Here is an 18,328-nt window from a genome sequence, read left to right as displayed (position 1 = left end):
TGAAGATTGCACCAACCAACAAGCAAATTTTTAAAATTTAGGAGCAATAAATATCAGGACAGGAGGGTAGCACAGCAACACAGTTCAGAGAGCTTGTCTAAAGAAACCTCATAATGTATCAGCAAATTGGACTCATTATTTTTTGTGTCAGAAACTTTCAGAGACTGAAGAATTCTTGTCCGTACCTTATGCTAAAGAGCACTTAATAGAATGCTATCAGACTAGAGGCCTTGTTGGTATTGGGAACTCCTTTTCTTTATTTTTCTATTTCTGACCTCTTTCATTTCCTCTGTCATGTCCCAACACCACAAGATGATGCAATATTGCATCACCACCTAATCCTGAGACCTCCCTCTATTAGCAGCCATAAATACTTGTGGGTTTCTCCACGCCTTAAGAATAACCAGTGATCCTAAAGATCTGTTTACACACACTCTGCTACCACAAGTGCATCTCTCTCTGACAAACTCATACATGTGTGAACAGACAGAAAAAGACATTCAAGCCAGTAAGAGGTATTATGAGAGTTTTACATCTCAGCTGAAGTGTGTATGCATGTGGTACAGAGGAAACAGCTTGCACTCCCACCCCTGTGCTTTAAATACCTATTCTGAAGTGTAACAGCCTAAATCAGTAAAATGGGAAACAAAGTCTTCAGCAGACGTATCTCAGAAGGCTCTGAACACCTGCTGTTTCCTGTTTGCAAGCTTAAGGTGTTTGAAGTGAGGGATTTTGTGCAAAATCTCAATCACCAGGAGCACCAATCTGTTAGGAGGAAGGGAAAGAGTGGGTATTTGTTGAAGGAGATGGGAAAGAGATAGGAAAGACTGTTTGTCTTTTCCTTGTTAGAGACTTTCTGGCTCTGCTCTGCCTACAGAGCTTCACAACAAACATTTCTGTATCAGGCCACAAGGCTTCCTCCATGGCCAGCAGATCTTAAAAGATTCCCCCGGACCAAGCTCATGTAGGAGACATCTCAGAGAGGACTTCACTGCCTACAGAGGGATGCAGACAGAGCTCAGCCTTAATGTGCTCTTCTGCATCCCCCTATTTCCCCAAAGGATTCTCCTGCTTCCCCAAGCAATCACCCAGAGCCAGCATCAGTAGAGCTGCCTTTCCCATGACATAAAGCTGTGAATGAAGGACAGATCTGCAGGCAACACTTATCTGTCAGTGACATCCCTTTCACAAGCAGCTACCATACCTAGAACATGATGCAAAAGCCAAACTAAAATTCAGCTCACTCCTCCTCTGCTTGTTGGCAAGTTATAGCAAGAAGAAAAGCTTATTTTTGATACCAAAGTTACCATGTGATCTTGCATATGGACAAATCAATGACAATGATGTTAATACAACTGATCACATATTTACATGATCAGTTTTCACAGCAGAGCTCTAAAAGAAATGGATTCTGTCAATTTATTTCAAATCCTCCCCTGAATGCATCACAAAGAGTTTACAACACAATTAGAAAATCCCAGCTTATAAATTCCCCAAGAAAGGAGAAGGCTACCTATCATTCCATCAGGATGGACAATGTATCATACAATGGGGTTTTTCCATTTTCTTTACATAGAGAAGCAATTACAAAACTGAACATAGCTATTGCTGTATTTAGGCAAGTGGGCTTTGACTTTGTTGTACAAGACCTACAAAGCTTCCGCATTTATTTTATTTCTCTGCTGACAATATTGAAAATAAAACCAACTCAAAGTATTAGATACTATTTCCTAAATTGCAATGAACCCAGTTTGTCAATGATAACAGAACATTTACATCCAACATATGTCAGTATATAAAGTTGTTGCTGAGCATTTAATGTGGTTGTGATTCTTTATCGCTCTTTCTCCACTAAATGACATAAAAACTGATGTTTGACTATGCAGAGGATGCAAAAGATACCATCTTACATTTTTTCAGCCTCCAAAACTCCCATTTAAAATCATGACAGCAATTTCTTGTCATATTTTTATTACAGCTGGTAGATAAAGGAAATAATTGCATTTTGACTGCACCCACAAGATTATATTAGCAAAATGATTGCATCTTTGCATGACTAATTTTGATTAAATCAGCTTCATTTAAATATCAAATTGCATTCTTCACCTTCATTAAGCTATGGTATTCCTGACTGTTTTAAAGTTCTGGTTTTGATATGGTAAAATATGCCTTTCAATTTATTGTGCAGGCTGTTCTTAACTAAAAAAAAACAACCAACAAACCAAATGATAATTTATGGGAAAGGTTTTAAGTCACATTTAGAAATGAACAGGAATAAAATAATGTTAAAATGTGTATTTCTAAAGAATACATAACCTATGAGGAGAACATCCTCACCTACAGGAAAGTTTGTATTACTTGATTTGCCAGAAAAAGCAATAAAGAAAATAAGCTGTATATAGATGAGCTGAAGCTTAACTGCAAAAATGTAATATTTTATTAACATACTAAATCCTGAAGAGAGCAAGATTTTGAGTTTACCAACCTTTCTCAAATATAATAAGTACAATAATTTATTATTTCATTGCAAATAACACTACATTGACTTATAGCTATTTTAAAAATGTTATACAATTCTGGCTGAAATCAACACCAAACGTGTCATTTGCTCTGGCTGTAAATTATCCCCTCTATAATTGTCTTTTGACAAATGACAGTTTTTTATTCAGCTGCTCAAATCTCCATATGTTTGTGCATCCCCAAATAAAGTCCACGGATTTTAACGGGATTAGTCGCCAAACTGGCTACACTTGTGTTCCTGGAGTGATCCATCTGGGGATCCAGCCAAAAACAGCAAAAAAAGACTTCCTATTTTGATAAGGGTTTTAAATGTCTTTTAAAGCATTCAGTAATGCTGTGCAAAGCCGAACTGCTTCGACAGATATTACCCATTGTACCAGGCAAAAGCAAGCATGAAGTGGGTCTGCACTGTGTTTCCCCTATGCTGCACACACATCACATGGAAGTTGTTGGAGGTTTTTGCTTTGCTTTCACATAAAAGGGAACTCGAGGCCAGTACAGTTATTATGATTCCTTACAGACACAGCTCATTGTAATGTATATTCATTTTGAAACAGAGGTTTCTCTTTTCTGCTTCAGGCTGGTGCAATTCTTACCACCACGCAAATGATTTTTTCAGTCAAAAGAATCCATCCATGCTATAACAAGAATTATCCAACTTTTTATAATAGCATCTGTACATGTAACATAGTCATTATTTCCTTCTGGTATTGTCTTTCTATGGAAGTTAAGAATATGTATCTAGAAAAATCACAATAATTTTTAAAGTCTTTGTGGCAACTTATGGTCTTGTAGAGTGTTCTCTGAAGATGTAACCTTATGCCAGCATAGCTTTCAGAGCAAGTGTGTGTGCTCTGTGCCATACAGAGCTCACCTGTGAATCTCATTGAAAGAGCTGGGTCAAAAAAAATGTCTCAACATAATCATGGAAAGAGTTTTACTGTTCACTCTGAAGAAGAGCTGTGGAGACAGAAACACTCAGCTCCATTCAGAGCCAAACAGACAGCAGCCTGAATGGGGAAAGAGTGGTGAGGGGGAGTTGTTTGTTTGTTTGAATTCAATGTGAATAGTTATGCCTGAGCTGCAGTTGGAGTCTGGCACCGTAAGGCTGATGAATTAATCCTCCTGCTGTGGGCAGCCTTGGCAAAGCCTTGGCTGGAATACTGCTATGTCCAGTTTTGAGTGGTGCTTTCCAAAAAAAAAAAAAAAGTGGCCCAATTGGCAAGAACCCGGAGGCAAGCTACAGGAATCACAGGAGGTCTAAGGAACATGACCTAAAAAGAGAGATCCAGGACTGCCCGTCTGGAAATGGAAAAATAGTAGAAAAACAGTTAACACAGCAAATTCAAACAAGAAAGTAGCTGGAGGGAAGGGAGGAAGAAAACGCCCCAACTGAATAAGAGGAATAAGACAAGCAAGATGCTCAGTCTGTAGGACGAGAATTTTAATCACACAGCATGAAAATCTTTGCTAAGCAGAAGACCACCACGCTGCAGTAGGTTGCCATCTCCAGGGGTTTTCAAGGGCACTTCAGACAAACTAACTTGTCCCTGCCCTGAGGAGGGGGCTGAAGGAGCTGTCAGGGCTGGCCGGGCAGCCGGGGGTCGCTGCAGGAGCGCCATGGGCAAGCCGGCCGTGGGGCCCTGGGCAAGGAGCACCTCAGGAGGCTGCGCCCAGGGAGGTTTCGCTGCCGGAGCTGACACCGGGACACGTCCTGCGTGCCTTGTGCTGACCGAGCCTCCCCGCGGCCGCAGCGCTTGCACCCCAGCAGAGGGTCCGTCCGTCCGTGCGCGCTCCGGCCGATGCGGCCGGGCCGGGCCCGGGTGCCCGAGGCGGCGGCGGGGCCGGGCGGGGCGGGGAGGCCCCGCCGCCGGTTCCCTTTTTGCCCGGCGTGTGATTGGCGGCGGCTGCGGGGCTGCCTCTGCCGCCGGCTATGGAGCCTCCCCGCCGGCCCCCGGCCCGCGCCGCTTCCTGCTGAGGGAAACACCTGTCCGGAGCCGGGGCCGGAGCCGGGGCCGCCGCTGCGGTGAGTAGCTCCGCACCGGGGGCAGCGGGGGTCGCGGCGGATCCCGCCCCGGGCCGGCGCTGCCCGAGGCCCGGGCTCGCGGGTGGTGCCGCCGCTCCGCTCCCCGCCCCGGCCCCGCGCCCGCCACAGGGCGCCCCCGGCCCCAGCAGCCCCGGCGGGACGGGCGCGGTCAGGCGCGGTTCGCCCTCCCGCGGGCGGCGCCGGCCGCCATCTCTGGGCAGGGGCGGTGGGCCGGGGGCGGGAGGGAAGGAGGCAGGGAGGGAGGCGGCCCCAGCCCCGGCCCCGGCCCGCCGCCCCCGCCGCCTCCCGTGTCCCGTGCGCGGAGCCCCTTCCGCAGGGTGTGCTGCTGGCCGGGGCGCCCCGCCGTCCCCGCCGCAGCCGGCACTGCCGAGCCCCCCGTGCTGCCCGCTCCCTCGCGGCCTTGGTCCCGCCTCACGTCACGGCCCGAACAGGAGTTAACGAGTTTGGTGCCAAACCCGGTGAGGAAGCTGTTGGAACGGTGAATGGAACATACGAAGTGAAGGATTTCAGTAGACAGTTCTGTCGAGTTTTGAGATCAGTGAGTCAGCTACGCTACAACACGGCTTTAAACAATAAGTAACTGTTTCCTCATCCAACAAATTTCTTGTGTCTATCTGATGCATGTAGACCATGAAACCTGTCCACACCACAAGCCCTTGAAATAATAGCCGAGGGCATTCAGGAGTTGCTGGTGTAGATTAGATCACAGAGTTAACAAGCGGTGTTGGAAAACCGAGAACGAGTTGACAGGCGCTGTCTAAATAGTGTGTCCTGGCAGGAAAAATAGCAGCGATCTCTGGGTTTTAAAACTCTGCGAAGTGTTTTTCCAAGGTGGATTACTTTGAGATTACTAATACATCTCTTGTGTAACCCCAGTTAACCAGAACTTTGCCAAAATTCTTACCTAAATTTATAGAACCAGCTAGGAGTTATTGCAGGAGCCCCAAATGTCTAACTCGTATAGAAACTAAAGGTGGTGAAGGCAGGGCATCCTGAAAATGCTAATTGCTGTCTGTAATTGCAGTCTGATTGACTCCCCAGCCTCCAAACCAAGCTGTGTCTGCTGGCTCATATACTTTTGTTGAGGAATGTGGCTGCATTACCTGTGAGGTTTACTTGCTAATGGGAACCTGCACTGATTTATTTCCCAATTAGAGCTTGTAGTTGTTAGAGTATCTGACAAAGAAACTGACTCAAGTGGTATTTTATTGTTGTGTTCACACTTGAAATGTTGGCGCTGTATCTTACCTGTGAAGTTCAGCACTGGATCACTGCAGGTGTAGGGAAGATGTACTCCTGTCCAGCAAGTGGAAAATCATCTCCTGCTACACAACAGTGTGGGCAAGCAGATGTTCCAAGCAAAGCTGCTTGGAAAACGTTGAATCTTTTAATAGTAATTTTGGTTTTTAAAATTTATCTTTCAAGTGAACTTTGTCTAAAACTGTGAACGTAAGCTTTAGTGTTGTATTTACATAAGCATGCACAAGGTAATTCTAACTCTGGTAGAGAGTGCTTATTTTCTTGAAAGTTAAGTTGTCTGGGAAGGAGTTCACACTAAAGTGAAAAGAATAATTTTGAAATAAGGTTTTTGCATGATGGATTAAAACAGAAGCGGGAGCTAATACAGAATAAGCATGATAGTAACTGGTAGAATTCTAACATAGTCTTAACAGAGCGATCAAGATTGACAGCTATCCTAATTTTTTTGTAGCCAAATAAGTACTACATCATAATACTACATTGTCTTTTTAAAGTACCTTTCGGCCAGTTTTTTCAAATAATTTAATGACTTTACTCATTAGAGTATCTCCTAATCCTGCTGTGAATCATGTTTCAGTCTCAGTTATGCTTAACTGTACTGGCTCTGTTCCCCTTCCTTCTCTTCCATCACTGCCCAACCACTCCTGCAAGTGTTGAGTCAGATAAAGGAACTAATCCAGCTGAAAATTAACAAATTTTTTGCTGGTTTTGTTATGATCAGGTTGCTGACCTGAGTGATGAGATAGCAACACAATGGAGACAAAGGCAAAACGGGTTGCTTGTCTTAGTTACCCTTTACAGGCCCATCTTTTCCTTCTCCATTGGACCCCATCAGGATTTTTAGGCTAGTGTAGGACAGTTCTTGTAATACAGGAATATTCAGGGTTGATGAGGCTCATTAGAATTAGAAATAAAACAGAGTGATTTTTTCCCTTTTTTTGAGGTGTTGTTGCAGTAGAATTCTTGAAGTATCTTGTAGGTAAAGCTTAGGCATGACTAAGGTTTTAGGAACTAGATGTGAAATGATTTTTCATTATAAATATCAAAGTTTTATTGTTCATGTACATGAGGAAATGTGGTTTTGCCAGTGGATTAGCAGGAAATGGATACAATTTGGTGTCACCGTAAGAATGGGTCATTGCAGAGACAGATGAGAGACAGCTGTCGCTCCAAGAACTGCCTTCTGAAGCTGAGGAAAAGGGATCAGAGCAGAACTGGAGACAGATATTGGGTTGGAATGGACTAGACACGACAGCTACAGCCAAATGAATGCAGGAGAAAAGACAGCTTTGTATGGGCAAGGCAGCTACAGAAGTGCCACACATTTTTGTGCTGTGTCTGATGCAATTTGTGGGGGGATATCTGAACCCACAGAAGTGTTGCTCTACCTGCCTTTATAAGTGGATGAGAGTGTGAAACAATTGCATTCACTGAGAAATGTACAGGTCTGCTGCATGAGGGAGAGATGCTGCCTTTGCTTGTCTTGAGGGCCTTGATCTATGGAGTAGTGGTAGAAAAGCTGTTTGTATGTATGTTTGAAGAATTAATCCTTAAGTGCATGACTCAAGGAGCAGGCTGGGGACATTTTAAACCACAAGGTTTTCCTAGATCTGCAGAACCCAATGAAACTGAAATGACTCCATGTTTAGTTAATGGGGCAACACAATGTCTTTTAGAGGTAAGAGTCTGCAAAAAATCTGTATAGCCTATTGGTGTGAAAAAAACCTTAATGCTAGTTTCTTATGTCTAAATGAAGAGAAAAATATGACTACATTGTATTTTAGAATTGAGATGAGAGAGGAGCTCAGTGTGTAGTGCTGAGATGCCACAAAGGCTGTGACTGATGAATGCTGACAGGCTGAATGTGGGTGGAGCATGAGTTTTGGAGGTGTCTTGGCCAAGATGGGTAGATTTCATGTCAGCAACAAAATGTTCAGGGTAACTTCACCACTACCTTAAGAAAATTCAAATACTGGCTTTAAAAGATAGAGGGATCTGGGACAGAGTGTGTTTTCCCCAAACCGACTTTCTGAGAAAAATAACCTCTAAAAAGAGAAGATCTTAGCTGACAAGCAGAGTGATGTTTAGAGAAAGAAGAGCTGTGTCAGTGGTGGAGGGTATTTTCTGCTTTTTAATCTTGGCAGAGTGTTAATCAAGCTTGGCATGTTGGAGGCAGGTAAGATACTGTCAGGATTTTTTGCCAATACAGAAGGAGGGGTTATTTTTTGCATTTTTATAAAAATGTGTCTTATAAATAGGAAACATGCATATGTTAAAAAAAAAGGCACTTCACTGTTGGTAGACAACCTTCCAGTTGTTTCATTTTTTTCCCCTCCTTTTCAAGACTCCTCATTTTGCATAATATCTACTACTGTAGGATTTGTACTCCTGGTTGCTCTTCAAACGATCAGTATTTCACTGGAAAAGTCAAAAGCAAAAAGGATGAAATTAGAGTTTTCTGTCTTTTCTTTCTGTTTTGTACATGTTTTCCATAGTAGTTTTTTTTCTGTGGGGATTATTTTTTTACTAAAAGAACAGAACCTCAGGTTGCAATTAACCACAAGAATTAGGGTTGAAAGTCTTACATTCAGTTCTCCTGAGTGTAAATTCACCATTTCTAGTAGATTTCACTGTGTGTTTGTAATCATAAATGAATGAGTTAAAGGTATTTGGGGTAAGGCTGCCCAGTAGTTCTGCTGCTGAGGTTACCATGCAAGATCCTTGGCATATGCAATCTCGAGGAGATGCTTGTATGGAGACTGGGTTAAAAAGCTCTAGTGAATTTAAGTTGGGAGTCCTTAAATGGCTATCACCATGCGAATAAAAATAATGCAACACTGCATATTTAGTTGTCTTTTATCTACAATTTGTATTTAATTCTTTCGGGAGTTAATCTCTTAAAAATATATTTGGTTTAAATATCTTATTTGAATTAATTCAATTTATTGCCCAGATTATTCTTGACTGTCTTTAAAAGGTTCTAAATATATCTTCTATACGTGTGTGTTAAATTTATGTACTGTTGGTGTGTTTTTACTGTTGTAACAGGAAAAGCATTCTGACTTCTTTTAAAATGAGCAATCATATGTATAATCAACTTGGTTAAAACTTCCTTCCTGGTAAGTGCAGCACTTCCTTTGCATCTGGGTATGAGACCGAGCAAGAAAAGCAGAACAGCTTAAACAAAGAAATCTTTTGTGTGAATGATCTTCCTTTAAAAAATAGGAACTACAAAAATTAAACAAATGAATACTCTTCAACGATTCAGCCTTGGTTTTATAAGCAGGTAATATTTCCTTGTACTTTGTCAACTATAGAGGTGGTGTGTTCGCAGTTGCTGCTTTCTGGAACTCAGAAGAATTTTAGTTAGCATGCTATGTTTGAATTTAATCTTTTCTATTTTTATCTGCTTCTTTTAGTATCTGCTAGGGCATCATTACACTGGCTTTACTTTTCTCCAGCAGTTAAGGATTTTATGAGTAGAAAGTGTTGCTTGGTAAAGAAGTTCAGTATGTTGCTGTAACTTGGCTTGTGCGAGTGCACTCAGTCAGCACTGAACAATTTCCACTTCAATATTGATTCAAACTTCAATAGAGATTAACTGAGAAACAATACTTTTTGTTTACTGGATGCTGATAATGTAGGCTACTCATGTTTAATATTGTTTTACTGGTGTTTTAGGTGTGATTTGATGTATAGGGTAATAAATCAGCATCAGCTTGGGAGATTTTTCTTCTGTAACAAACTAATAGTTCATATTGGCAGTGTGTACTTTGAAAATGGATGGATATTATCAGTCTGGGGAATTGATTTATTTAAAAGAAGCACATCTAAGGACACTCGCCTTGAATTTAGATGCACTTTAAATATATCTTCAGAAATAGTCCCTGACTTTTGCATCCTAAGGGCTGTTTTTTAGGTTGAAATCCTGATTCCTCACCACTAAAAAGAGAGGCAGAGAAAACTGGGAATAAGCTTATGTCTGTCCAGACTGCAAATAAATTGCTTGTTTTGTTACTTTCTGCCATTCCTGGAGCTCAGTGGGACTGCATTCTATTCATATACAGGAGTGTGCCTTTAGATTTCTGTGAAAAGCTACATATGTTAACATCAGCAGCAACGAAACAGATGAGGCAGCAGAAGAATCAGTGCTTGATCAAATAGAAGCAAGAACTAATCAATATGGAGATTGCACATTCGAACTGCTTATCGTCAGTAAAATCTGGGCAGGATGTTTAAAACTTCTTTTTTAATTACTTAATCGCTGGAGAGTTGGTTTGAGGTTTTTATTTATATTTGGTATTGACTTGAATAGGTTACATCTGAAGTGGTTCATGTAAATCAAGTATTTGTGACCAGAAATTAAAGGGAAGTGGAAATATAAAAAATGTATATGAAAAGTTAAAAAGTAAGAGAAAAGATAAATGTAAATGAGAAAGTAATGAAGTAATTGTATGTTTTGCTAGATTTCTTCTGGCATGGAGTTGGGGGATCATGAACAGCCCGTTGTTATGAGAGACGAAAACAAACGAAGGAGAAGAAGAATGAAACCTCATTGTACATCGAGTAGTTTTTCATCCATGGAACTGATACCCATTGAGTTCATTTTACCTACAAGCAATAAACATACGAAAGCACCAGAAATGATGTTACTTGAAATAGCTGGCAACTGTACGGTGGAGCAAATGAAGGCACAGGTTTGGATGCGTGCAATAGAGACGAGTCAAACCACAGACTTCTACCACGCATTCACCCCAGATCAGTTTATTCTGCAGTATCAGAAGAAAGGGCAATGGTATGAAATTTATGATAAACATCAAGTGCTACAGACATTGGACTGCATACTGTACTGGAAGGTGTTACAGAAGAAGGTAGGCAAGATCTATGTTGTCCAGAAACAAAAACCATCAGAAGAAGTTCAGGAATTTCAGCGGCAACTCAATGATTTGATTGGTTATGATGTCACTGATGTAAGCAATGTACATGATGATGAACTAGAATTTACCCGGCGCAGATTAGTCACTCCACGAATGATAGAGGTGGCCTGCAGAGATCCTAAATTATATGCAATGCACCCATGGACTACATCTAAGCCACTCCCAGAATATTTATTTAAAAAGATCACTAATAATAATATTTTCATAGTCATACACAGAGGAACGACTAGTCAGAAAATTAAAGTGTCAATAGATGACACTCCAGATATGATCCTCCAGAGCTTTTTCACAAAAATGGCAAAGAAAAAGTCTCTGATGGACATTCCTGAAGATCACAGTGAACTGGATTTTGTTCTCAGGATTTGTGGCAGAGATGAGTACATTACTGGAGAGACACCAATCAAAGATTTTCACTGGATAAGACAGTGCCTTAAAAATGGGGAAGAAATCCACCTTGTCCTCGACAATCCCCCAGACCCAAATGAAGATGAAGTTCAGAAGGAAGAGTGGCCCTTGGTGGATGACTGTACAGGAGTTACAGGATATCATGAACAATTGACAATAGATGGAAAAGATCATGAAAGAGTCTTCACTATCTCCTTGTGGGATTGTAATAGGAAATTTAGAGTGAAAATAATTGGCATTGATATCCCAGTTTTACCAAGAAATACTGATCTTACTGTGTTTGTAGAGGCTAACATTCAACATGGGCAGCAGCTCCTTTCACAGAGAAGAACTTCGTCAAAGCCCTTTACTGAGGAGGTTCTGTGGAATATTTGGTTGGAGTTTGATATCAAAATCAAGGATTTGCCTAAAGGAGCACTCCTGAATCTTCAGATATACTGTGGCAAAGCACAGGGACCATCTGCAAAGACAAACCTTCAGTCACATGAATCCTCCAACTCTGATGCAAAATACAAAACCCAGCTTCTCTATTATGTAAATCTTTTGTTGATAGATCACCGTTTCTTGCTACGATGTGGGGAGTATGTGCTCCACATGTGGAAAATTCCAGGTAAGGGGGAAGAACAAGGAAGTATAAATGCAGACAAACTCACATCAGCAACTAACCCAGATAAAGAAAACTCAATGGCTATCTCTATTGTGCTGGACAAATACTGTCACCCGATTGCCTTGCCCAAGCACAGGATATCATCAGACCCCCAGGGGGACAGGACCCGAGCTGAAATGCCCAACCAGCTCCGCAAGCAACTTGAAGAGATCATAGCAACTGACCCACTTAATCCACTTTCTCCGGAGGACAAAGAACTGTTGTGGCACTTTAGATATGAGAGCATAAAGCACCCCAAGGCATATCCTAAGCTGCTTAGCTCTGTGAAATGGGGACAACAAGAAATAGTGGCCAAAACATACCAGTTGCTAGCTAAAAAAGAGGCTTGGGATCAGAGCACTTTAGATGTTGGACTCACAATGCAACTTCTAGACTGTAACTTTTCAGATGAAAATGTCCGAGCAATGGCAGTTCAAAAACTGGAAAGTTTAGAAGATGATGATGTTCTTCATTATCTTTTACAGCTTGTGCAGGTAAGGTGTATTTGCATTCCTGAACTCTGCCTTCCAGGAATATATTTGCATTACCCAATAATTTGCATTTCCCATTTTAGTAGGTCTTGTTAGTATTCCTTCCTTTTGAAGTCGTTGGTGTTTTGTCAAAGCAATGGTAGTAACCAGATTAATGTAAAATACACTTTCCTACTTTTGGTCTTTTGCCTTTGTTGATGTTTTTGTGGAACCATTGCCTTGTGTCTTAAAATTTTTATCTTGTGTTTACAGCAGTAAGATTTTCTGGAAATTGTTAATGCCAGCACAGCTATGATGGGAGTAAATCCTAACTGTGCTGTCTGTAATCCTGTTCATATTGGGTTTGAATCACACAGCTCTCAAGAGTTGTTGACTGACTTTACTGATAGTTTATAAAGAGTGTAGATAGAAAGAAAGTAAATGTAGATGTTGGCATGGGCAAGGCCTGAAGCAAAATCTGGGGTTGGGTTTTAGGTCAAGAACGTCAGTGTAATTGCTCACTATGTTGCAGCGACTTCAGTCTTGTGCTGTTAAGAGGAGCAAATTCATCTAGAAACTCCCCCCTCCAAAATTTTGAAAGTAGCTCAAGAGTTGATAGGACTACATAATAAAATTAAGTCCTTCTGGGAACTTGGGTACAAAATTGTGGTTCTAATGGCAAGGGATCACTGCTGTACAGATTTAAAGCACTTTTTGTGTGCGTCTGCCAGATCAAACATTGGGAAGGTTTGTATCAGTTACACAAAAAGCTTGGTTTGGTTGCTTTTCTCCCAACATGATGCCATCAGTTGGCAGTGTCAAAGTCTCCTCTGGTGTCTGATGGAGGGTTTAACCTTGTGTTCTTCCGGGTAAGCACAGCCTCTGGAGCCAGGTGGGGCTCTGTTTTGCATGGAAAGGCTGGTATCCCTCAGAGCAGGAAATACTTTTTTCAGATAATCAGAGGACAACATTCAAAATTAAAAAAAAAAAAAAAAAAAAAAAAAGGAACTACTGCAGCTGGGGAAGCAGCTTTTTATTTCTGCATCTTCAGAGAGAGCTCAGAATCCCAGGAAAATGAAGTTAGTATTTCAGATTTTGCTGCACATTGGTAGTGCTTTAAACAAAGCCTTTCTAGCCTTGTCTTTGCTTGTCTGAAGCTGAGGCAGAATTTATGCACTTCTGCATTAACCGAAGGAGTCGCTGCGGTTACCTCATTGGGCCTCCCACGTCGCTGCTGCTATATATATGCTTGGCTTGTGAGCTTTTGCTGTCTACATGTGGCTCAGCAATTTTATTCACTTTTTTTTGCATCTAAATTAAGAGTTTGGGGTGACGATTGGTTGCTGTCAGAATGCCTGAGAAAATGGGGGAAATACTGGGGTTGTTTCCATTTTTTTTTTTAATTGTTTGTTTTCAGGAAGTACAAATCTGGTGAGTTTTAAAAAGAATAAACCTTTCTAACAGTTAAAAAAAATATTGTAGCATAAAATCACAGTGCCTTAACTTCACTGTGTCATTTTTAGTAAGAGGTGTTGTAAGAAATAATGAGCTTACCATCCTTAAAAATGAAAAACACGCTACATTCCAACTTTTACCTCTCTGCTGCTTTCCCTGTCTTTATTTCTTAGCTAACTATGGAACATGAGCTGTCAGCATTCTGCAGCTAGGTTTTGGTATGACAGTGTATTTTAAATCTACATTTTTCAGAGAATGGATGTCGGCCATTCCTCTACTCCAGTGGATGCATCTCTTCTGCAAATGGTTGTCACCTTTCAAATGCACACCTTTATGAAAGCTCTGTGGCTTATTTCACTCTCACACAGGATATTCCCATTCTCTGTAGAGTTAGAAATCAAACATTTTATTTCCCCACAGGTTATTTCTAATAGAAGCAGCCACACCATAAATCAACCTATTGAGCTTCTTATAATGTCTGTTCTTCTGCGTACTGTTGATAAACCATGGATAGCATAGTTAAAATGCAACAAAATTCTTTGTAAGATAAACACTGATGGCTGTACTGCATGTGTATGGCAGTGAGCACACACAGGTCAGTGCCAGCAGACATTTTTTAATGGCCAGCTTTTATTGTTGCTGTGCAAAAGCTGATATTTGACTTTGTGAAGAAAAAAGGGCTGGACTGTTAAAAATAATTATCTAAAACATCAGCTCAATAAGGATTGGTGTGATGCATTTTTAAATATTGTTTTATGTTGAAATATATTTGCAAGTTCCATAAGGAGGTTTTGTTTTGAAGTATTGGTTGGTTGTTTGGCTGTATTTCAGTCTTAACTTGTTTTTCAAGGTTATTTGAACGTTAGGCAGAGTATATACCAGAGTGAGGTTTATAATAGGCTTTCTTGGAACTGTAAGAAAATCCATTTGAATTTATGTGATAATTATTGCTTTTGGGCACCTTACTGCAGTGAAAATTAATTTTTATTAAAAACGCTTCATACCTCATGATCTCATACACAAAGTAAAAGGATCTATATATTGTTATATTTGTAAATTCTCATTGTCTTTTCTAAATAAGATGATGTTGTTTGGGGATATAAAACAGTACTGCAGACAGTCAGGACAGTTCTTGCAGAATTATGATACAGGAGAAGGGCAAGTCTGGTGCTTGCCTTTTTTGTCTGTCTGGTGCTCAGCTTTCTTGTCTGTCTCTTAGCCAGCAGCTAGAAAGAACGTGTCTTTGTGACATTTTCATAAGTTGTTTCATTGGAAATTTGACTTAATTTTTTTTCCTCTGATTAAACCCACAGAATGATTTACATTTCAGAAACCATGTCGATATTTTAAAAATAAAAATGCAACTATGTGCCACAGTATTTGTGAGAGTTTATAAAACTATGATTTGTTTGATGAATTTAGCAGACCTTTGCTGATGGCTTGGTTGCTTCTTTGCAAGCTGCAGACCACAGTGATCTTGAAAGAGCCATTATATTCTGTTGAATAACTGTTGCTGGAGGTTTGCATACTTTGTTGCTTCTGAAAGCTGAGCATACTACACGCACCCAGCTCTCTGCGCATCCCTTTGTTTTCCCCTAATCTCCCTACAGGCTGCTTCCTGGCACTCTATTTCCAGAACCTGAAGCCATTCACCAACCCCCTCAGTCCATGACAGGGATTTTGTGACTCTGATTCATAGATTGTATGCTTCTTATTTCTCCTTTGTTGCCGTGGGATATAAGTGCATACTTTTTTCCACCATTAATCTGAATACAAACCTTCTGTAAGCTTGAATTCCGCAAGCAGCATGAACGAAGCAGCTGGAAAAATAAGTTGAAGTGGAGAAGTTCCCTGGTACTTCCCAGAATCTGGAAGTGTGATGGTTTTCTGGTAGACCAATTCACTTGGTTATTGGGATAGAGAATAACAAAAAAAATTCCAATACTGGCACTTGAAAACAGTTGTTGACTTTCTCCTCCCACCCCCTTTTTTGGCAGTAGCTTGGAAATGTCTGTGGGCTTGGATGGAGGGGAGCAGCTTTTGAAGGAAAAAAAATACATCTGTTTTCACAGTCAGTCAAAAAAAGTTGTGATGAAGTCTTCCTCCTAATTTACTTCATTATTGTAGGATGTGTATCAGAGCCTTTATTCTGTCATTCATTTATGGAATAAAGGCCAGGTAAGTGCTCTGAAAAGCTGCTCCTGTATCCTGTTTTTTCTGGGGAACCCACCAGTGAATCCTGATGCCCTAGTCTCAAAGTAGTGGATGTTGACCAAAACCAGTATTTTATTATTGAAACATTTTATTTAAGAGCTATTACAAGCACATTATTCCATCTGTCAGTAATCATTTCAAGCATTCTCAGTATCAGTCATACTGCAAGCTGGTTTCTGATCTTGCTGGGTTTTGCCAAGAATGACATTGCTTTGTGCATATGCTCAGGTTGGACTCTCTGGTTAAGGAGTTGTCACATTAATAACAAACCTGAAAAGAGCCTGTTGCAAACAAAATGTGCTTCTTGAATCAGACAGGGAAGCCTCAAAAAGACCTGCTTTGTTACACATTTTCTACTCCTGCAGCAGTTTAGATGTCATTGGTTAAGTGTAAGCAGTGGGATCTTAAGTGTGTTAACAACATTTCTTTTATGTTTGTATCACTCAGGCTGTGAAATTTGAGCCATATCATGACAGCGCACTAGCCAGATTTTTGCTGAAACGTGGTTTGAGAGTAAGTACCAAAAAATATAGCCAACTTATGCTAAAGTTGCTGGCATTATTAAAACCATTTGTCAAGAAATGAATGCTAATGTGTAGTGTTTTTCTTTACCTGTAGAACAAAAGAATTGGTCACTTCTTGTTTTGGTTCTTAAGAAGCGAAATTGCCCAGTCCATGCACTACCAACAGAGGTTTGCAGTCATCCTTGAAGCCTACCTTAGGGGCTGTGGAAAAGCCATGCTGCACGATTTCATGAAGCAGGTTCAAGTAATTGAATTGCTGCATAAAGTCACAATGGAGATTAAATCAGTTTCTGCAGAAAAGTATGATGTTACTTCTCAAGGTATTTGCCAACAGGCGTTTCTTTGTTGTTAATGTTTTTTTCTCTTTGGATGTGAAAAAATAGGCAGCAAATTGTATTGTTCATTTAGAAAATTGGGGATAAGATGCTGTCAAAGGGCATCATTTTTACTTCCTTTAAAATGTGAGTGTAAGTTAATAATGATTGCACCAGTAATAGATTTGTTTGCTCATTTCACCCCAAAAGGGGAAGAATATCAATGTTTTAGTCACTTGGTATTTTCCCAAGCTTTGGCTTATCTTCTTGAACCTCAAGCCATGCCAACTGGGAAACAGATAAGTCCTTATACTTTAGCTGAATGCCAGTGCTGAAAGAAGACACAAATATTAACTGGAAATTAAAAGTGACACTTGCCAAGAAGTACAGCCTTCCTCTAAACTCTCACTAGAAGATTTCTGGCAGGAAGGTCGGGGAGGAGTCCAGTGCAGCCGCTGCTATGCCATGGAAGTCACTGGTGGATCAGATGTGAATATACAGGGCGTGGCTTTGAGGAGTCCTGTCAGACAGATGTTGTATTGTTATTTCCAGTTCTTGCAAGCACTGCTTTGGAAGCCACAGTAGGGTTATGCAATGCCTCTTTACCTCTGGATTTTGCCTGCCTTTCCCCGCCACCCCCAGCTCTCTTAAAAGCTTGTTTATCCTCATTGCTGTTACTTGCTTGGTTTTGGGAGTAAGTGCAAGAGGATGCATGACAGTATAAAAATTCTAAAAGCTGTAGAGAGACCACCTTTTCCTGCATGTTCAGCCTGGTATGCTCCAGGCCAGGAAGTCCTTGGATGGGAAAGCTTTTCCACTCTGGTTATGCAGAAGTGAGTGTGGTGGTGTTTCAAAAGAGATTTTAAGAAAATATGCATTTATTCTTAAATATATCGTGTAAAATCTGTTATGTTACCACATAGTGTGAGTTAAGATACTTACTGGAGCCCCATGTAAAACACTTTTTCTAAATAACTTCCTAATTTTTTCTTAAAATATTCTATAACCAAAATGTATTTAGTCAGAATTGCATATTTTAGAAAGAAACTATACAACCTTGCAGATGTACATGTCTATAAGAGCAGTGGATTCTATAATACATTAGCTTTGAAGGATATGTGGGCAAAGAAGAAAAGCTTCAAGAGAAAGCAATCATATTAACACCCACCAGGTTCTGAAGTTAAAGAATCCTTGGATGTAATGTACAGCAGAACACTGAAAGATGACTTATATAATTGACATTTTCACTGAATAAGGCTTCCTGAAACTGTAGAGTGTCCTAATAATTCTATATCTAATGTAATTTATTCTCTGAGTATTGAGGACATAATTTTTTCTACAGGCACCCTCTACTTCTATATTTTTAAAAATGTATATCCTAAAATTTATCCTGTAGGTTATTGCTTCTTTTTTGTCCCAACATTTTTAAGCTCATCGTTGTTCATATTTTCAGTCTGAATGTTTTATCCTGTTTCATTTCATTCTGTCATGCCGTCTGATATTATTCTTGTATATATATTTCTCCAATGTTTGTAG

The 18,328-nt window shown here is 40.5% G+C and overlaps 1 protein-coding gene across 4 annotated transcripts in view; it reads left to right on the top strand.

The window, feature by feature from the left end:
* Positions 1 to 4,432: 4,432 nt before the first annotated feature.
* Positions 4,433 to 18,328, top strand: part of PIK3CG (phosphatidylinositol-4,5-bisphosphate 3-kinase catalytic subunit gamma) — a 31,487-nt gene continuing 17,591 nt past the window's right edge. Inside the window, exons 1-4 of one of the 4 annotated variants that reach the window (XM_063155505.1) lie at positions 4,433 to 4,546; positions 10,294 to 12,309; positions 16,402 to 16,467; positions 16,573 to 16,798. In XM_063155505.1, coding sequence (XP_063011575.1) covers positions 10,306 to 12,309; positions 16,402 to 16,467; positions 16,573 to 16,798 — 2,296 coding nt within the window. In that variant the 5' untranslated portion in view covers positions 4,433 to 4,546; positions 10,294 to 10,305. Of the gene's footprint in view, positions 4,547 to 5,001; positions 5,106 to 8,829; positions 9,114 to 10,293; positions 12,310 to 16,401; positions 16,468 to 16,572; positions 16,799 to 18,328 lie in introns of those variants that run through there. The other 3 variants (XM_063155507.1, XM_063155508.1, XM_063155506.1) reach the window with 3 other exon arrangements.

The sequence above is a fragment of the Melospiza melodia genome, chromosome 4 (genome assembly GCF_035770615.1).
Source record: "Melospiza melodia melodia isolate bMelMel2 chromosome 4, bMelMel2.pri, whole genome shotgun sequence".
Taxonomy (NCBI): domain Eukaryota; kingdom Metazoa; phylum Chordata; class Aves; order Passeriformes; family Passerellidae; genus Melospiza; species Melospiza melodia.
This window is presented reverse-complemented; position numbering and strand designations above follow the sequence as displayed.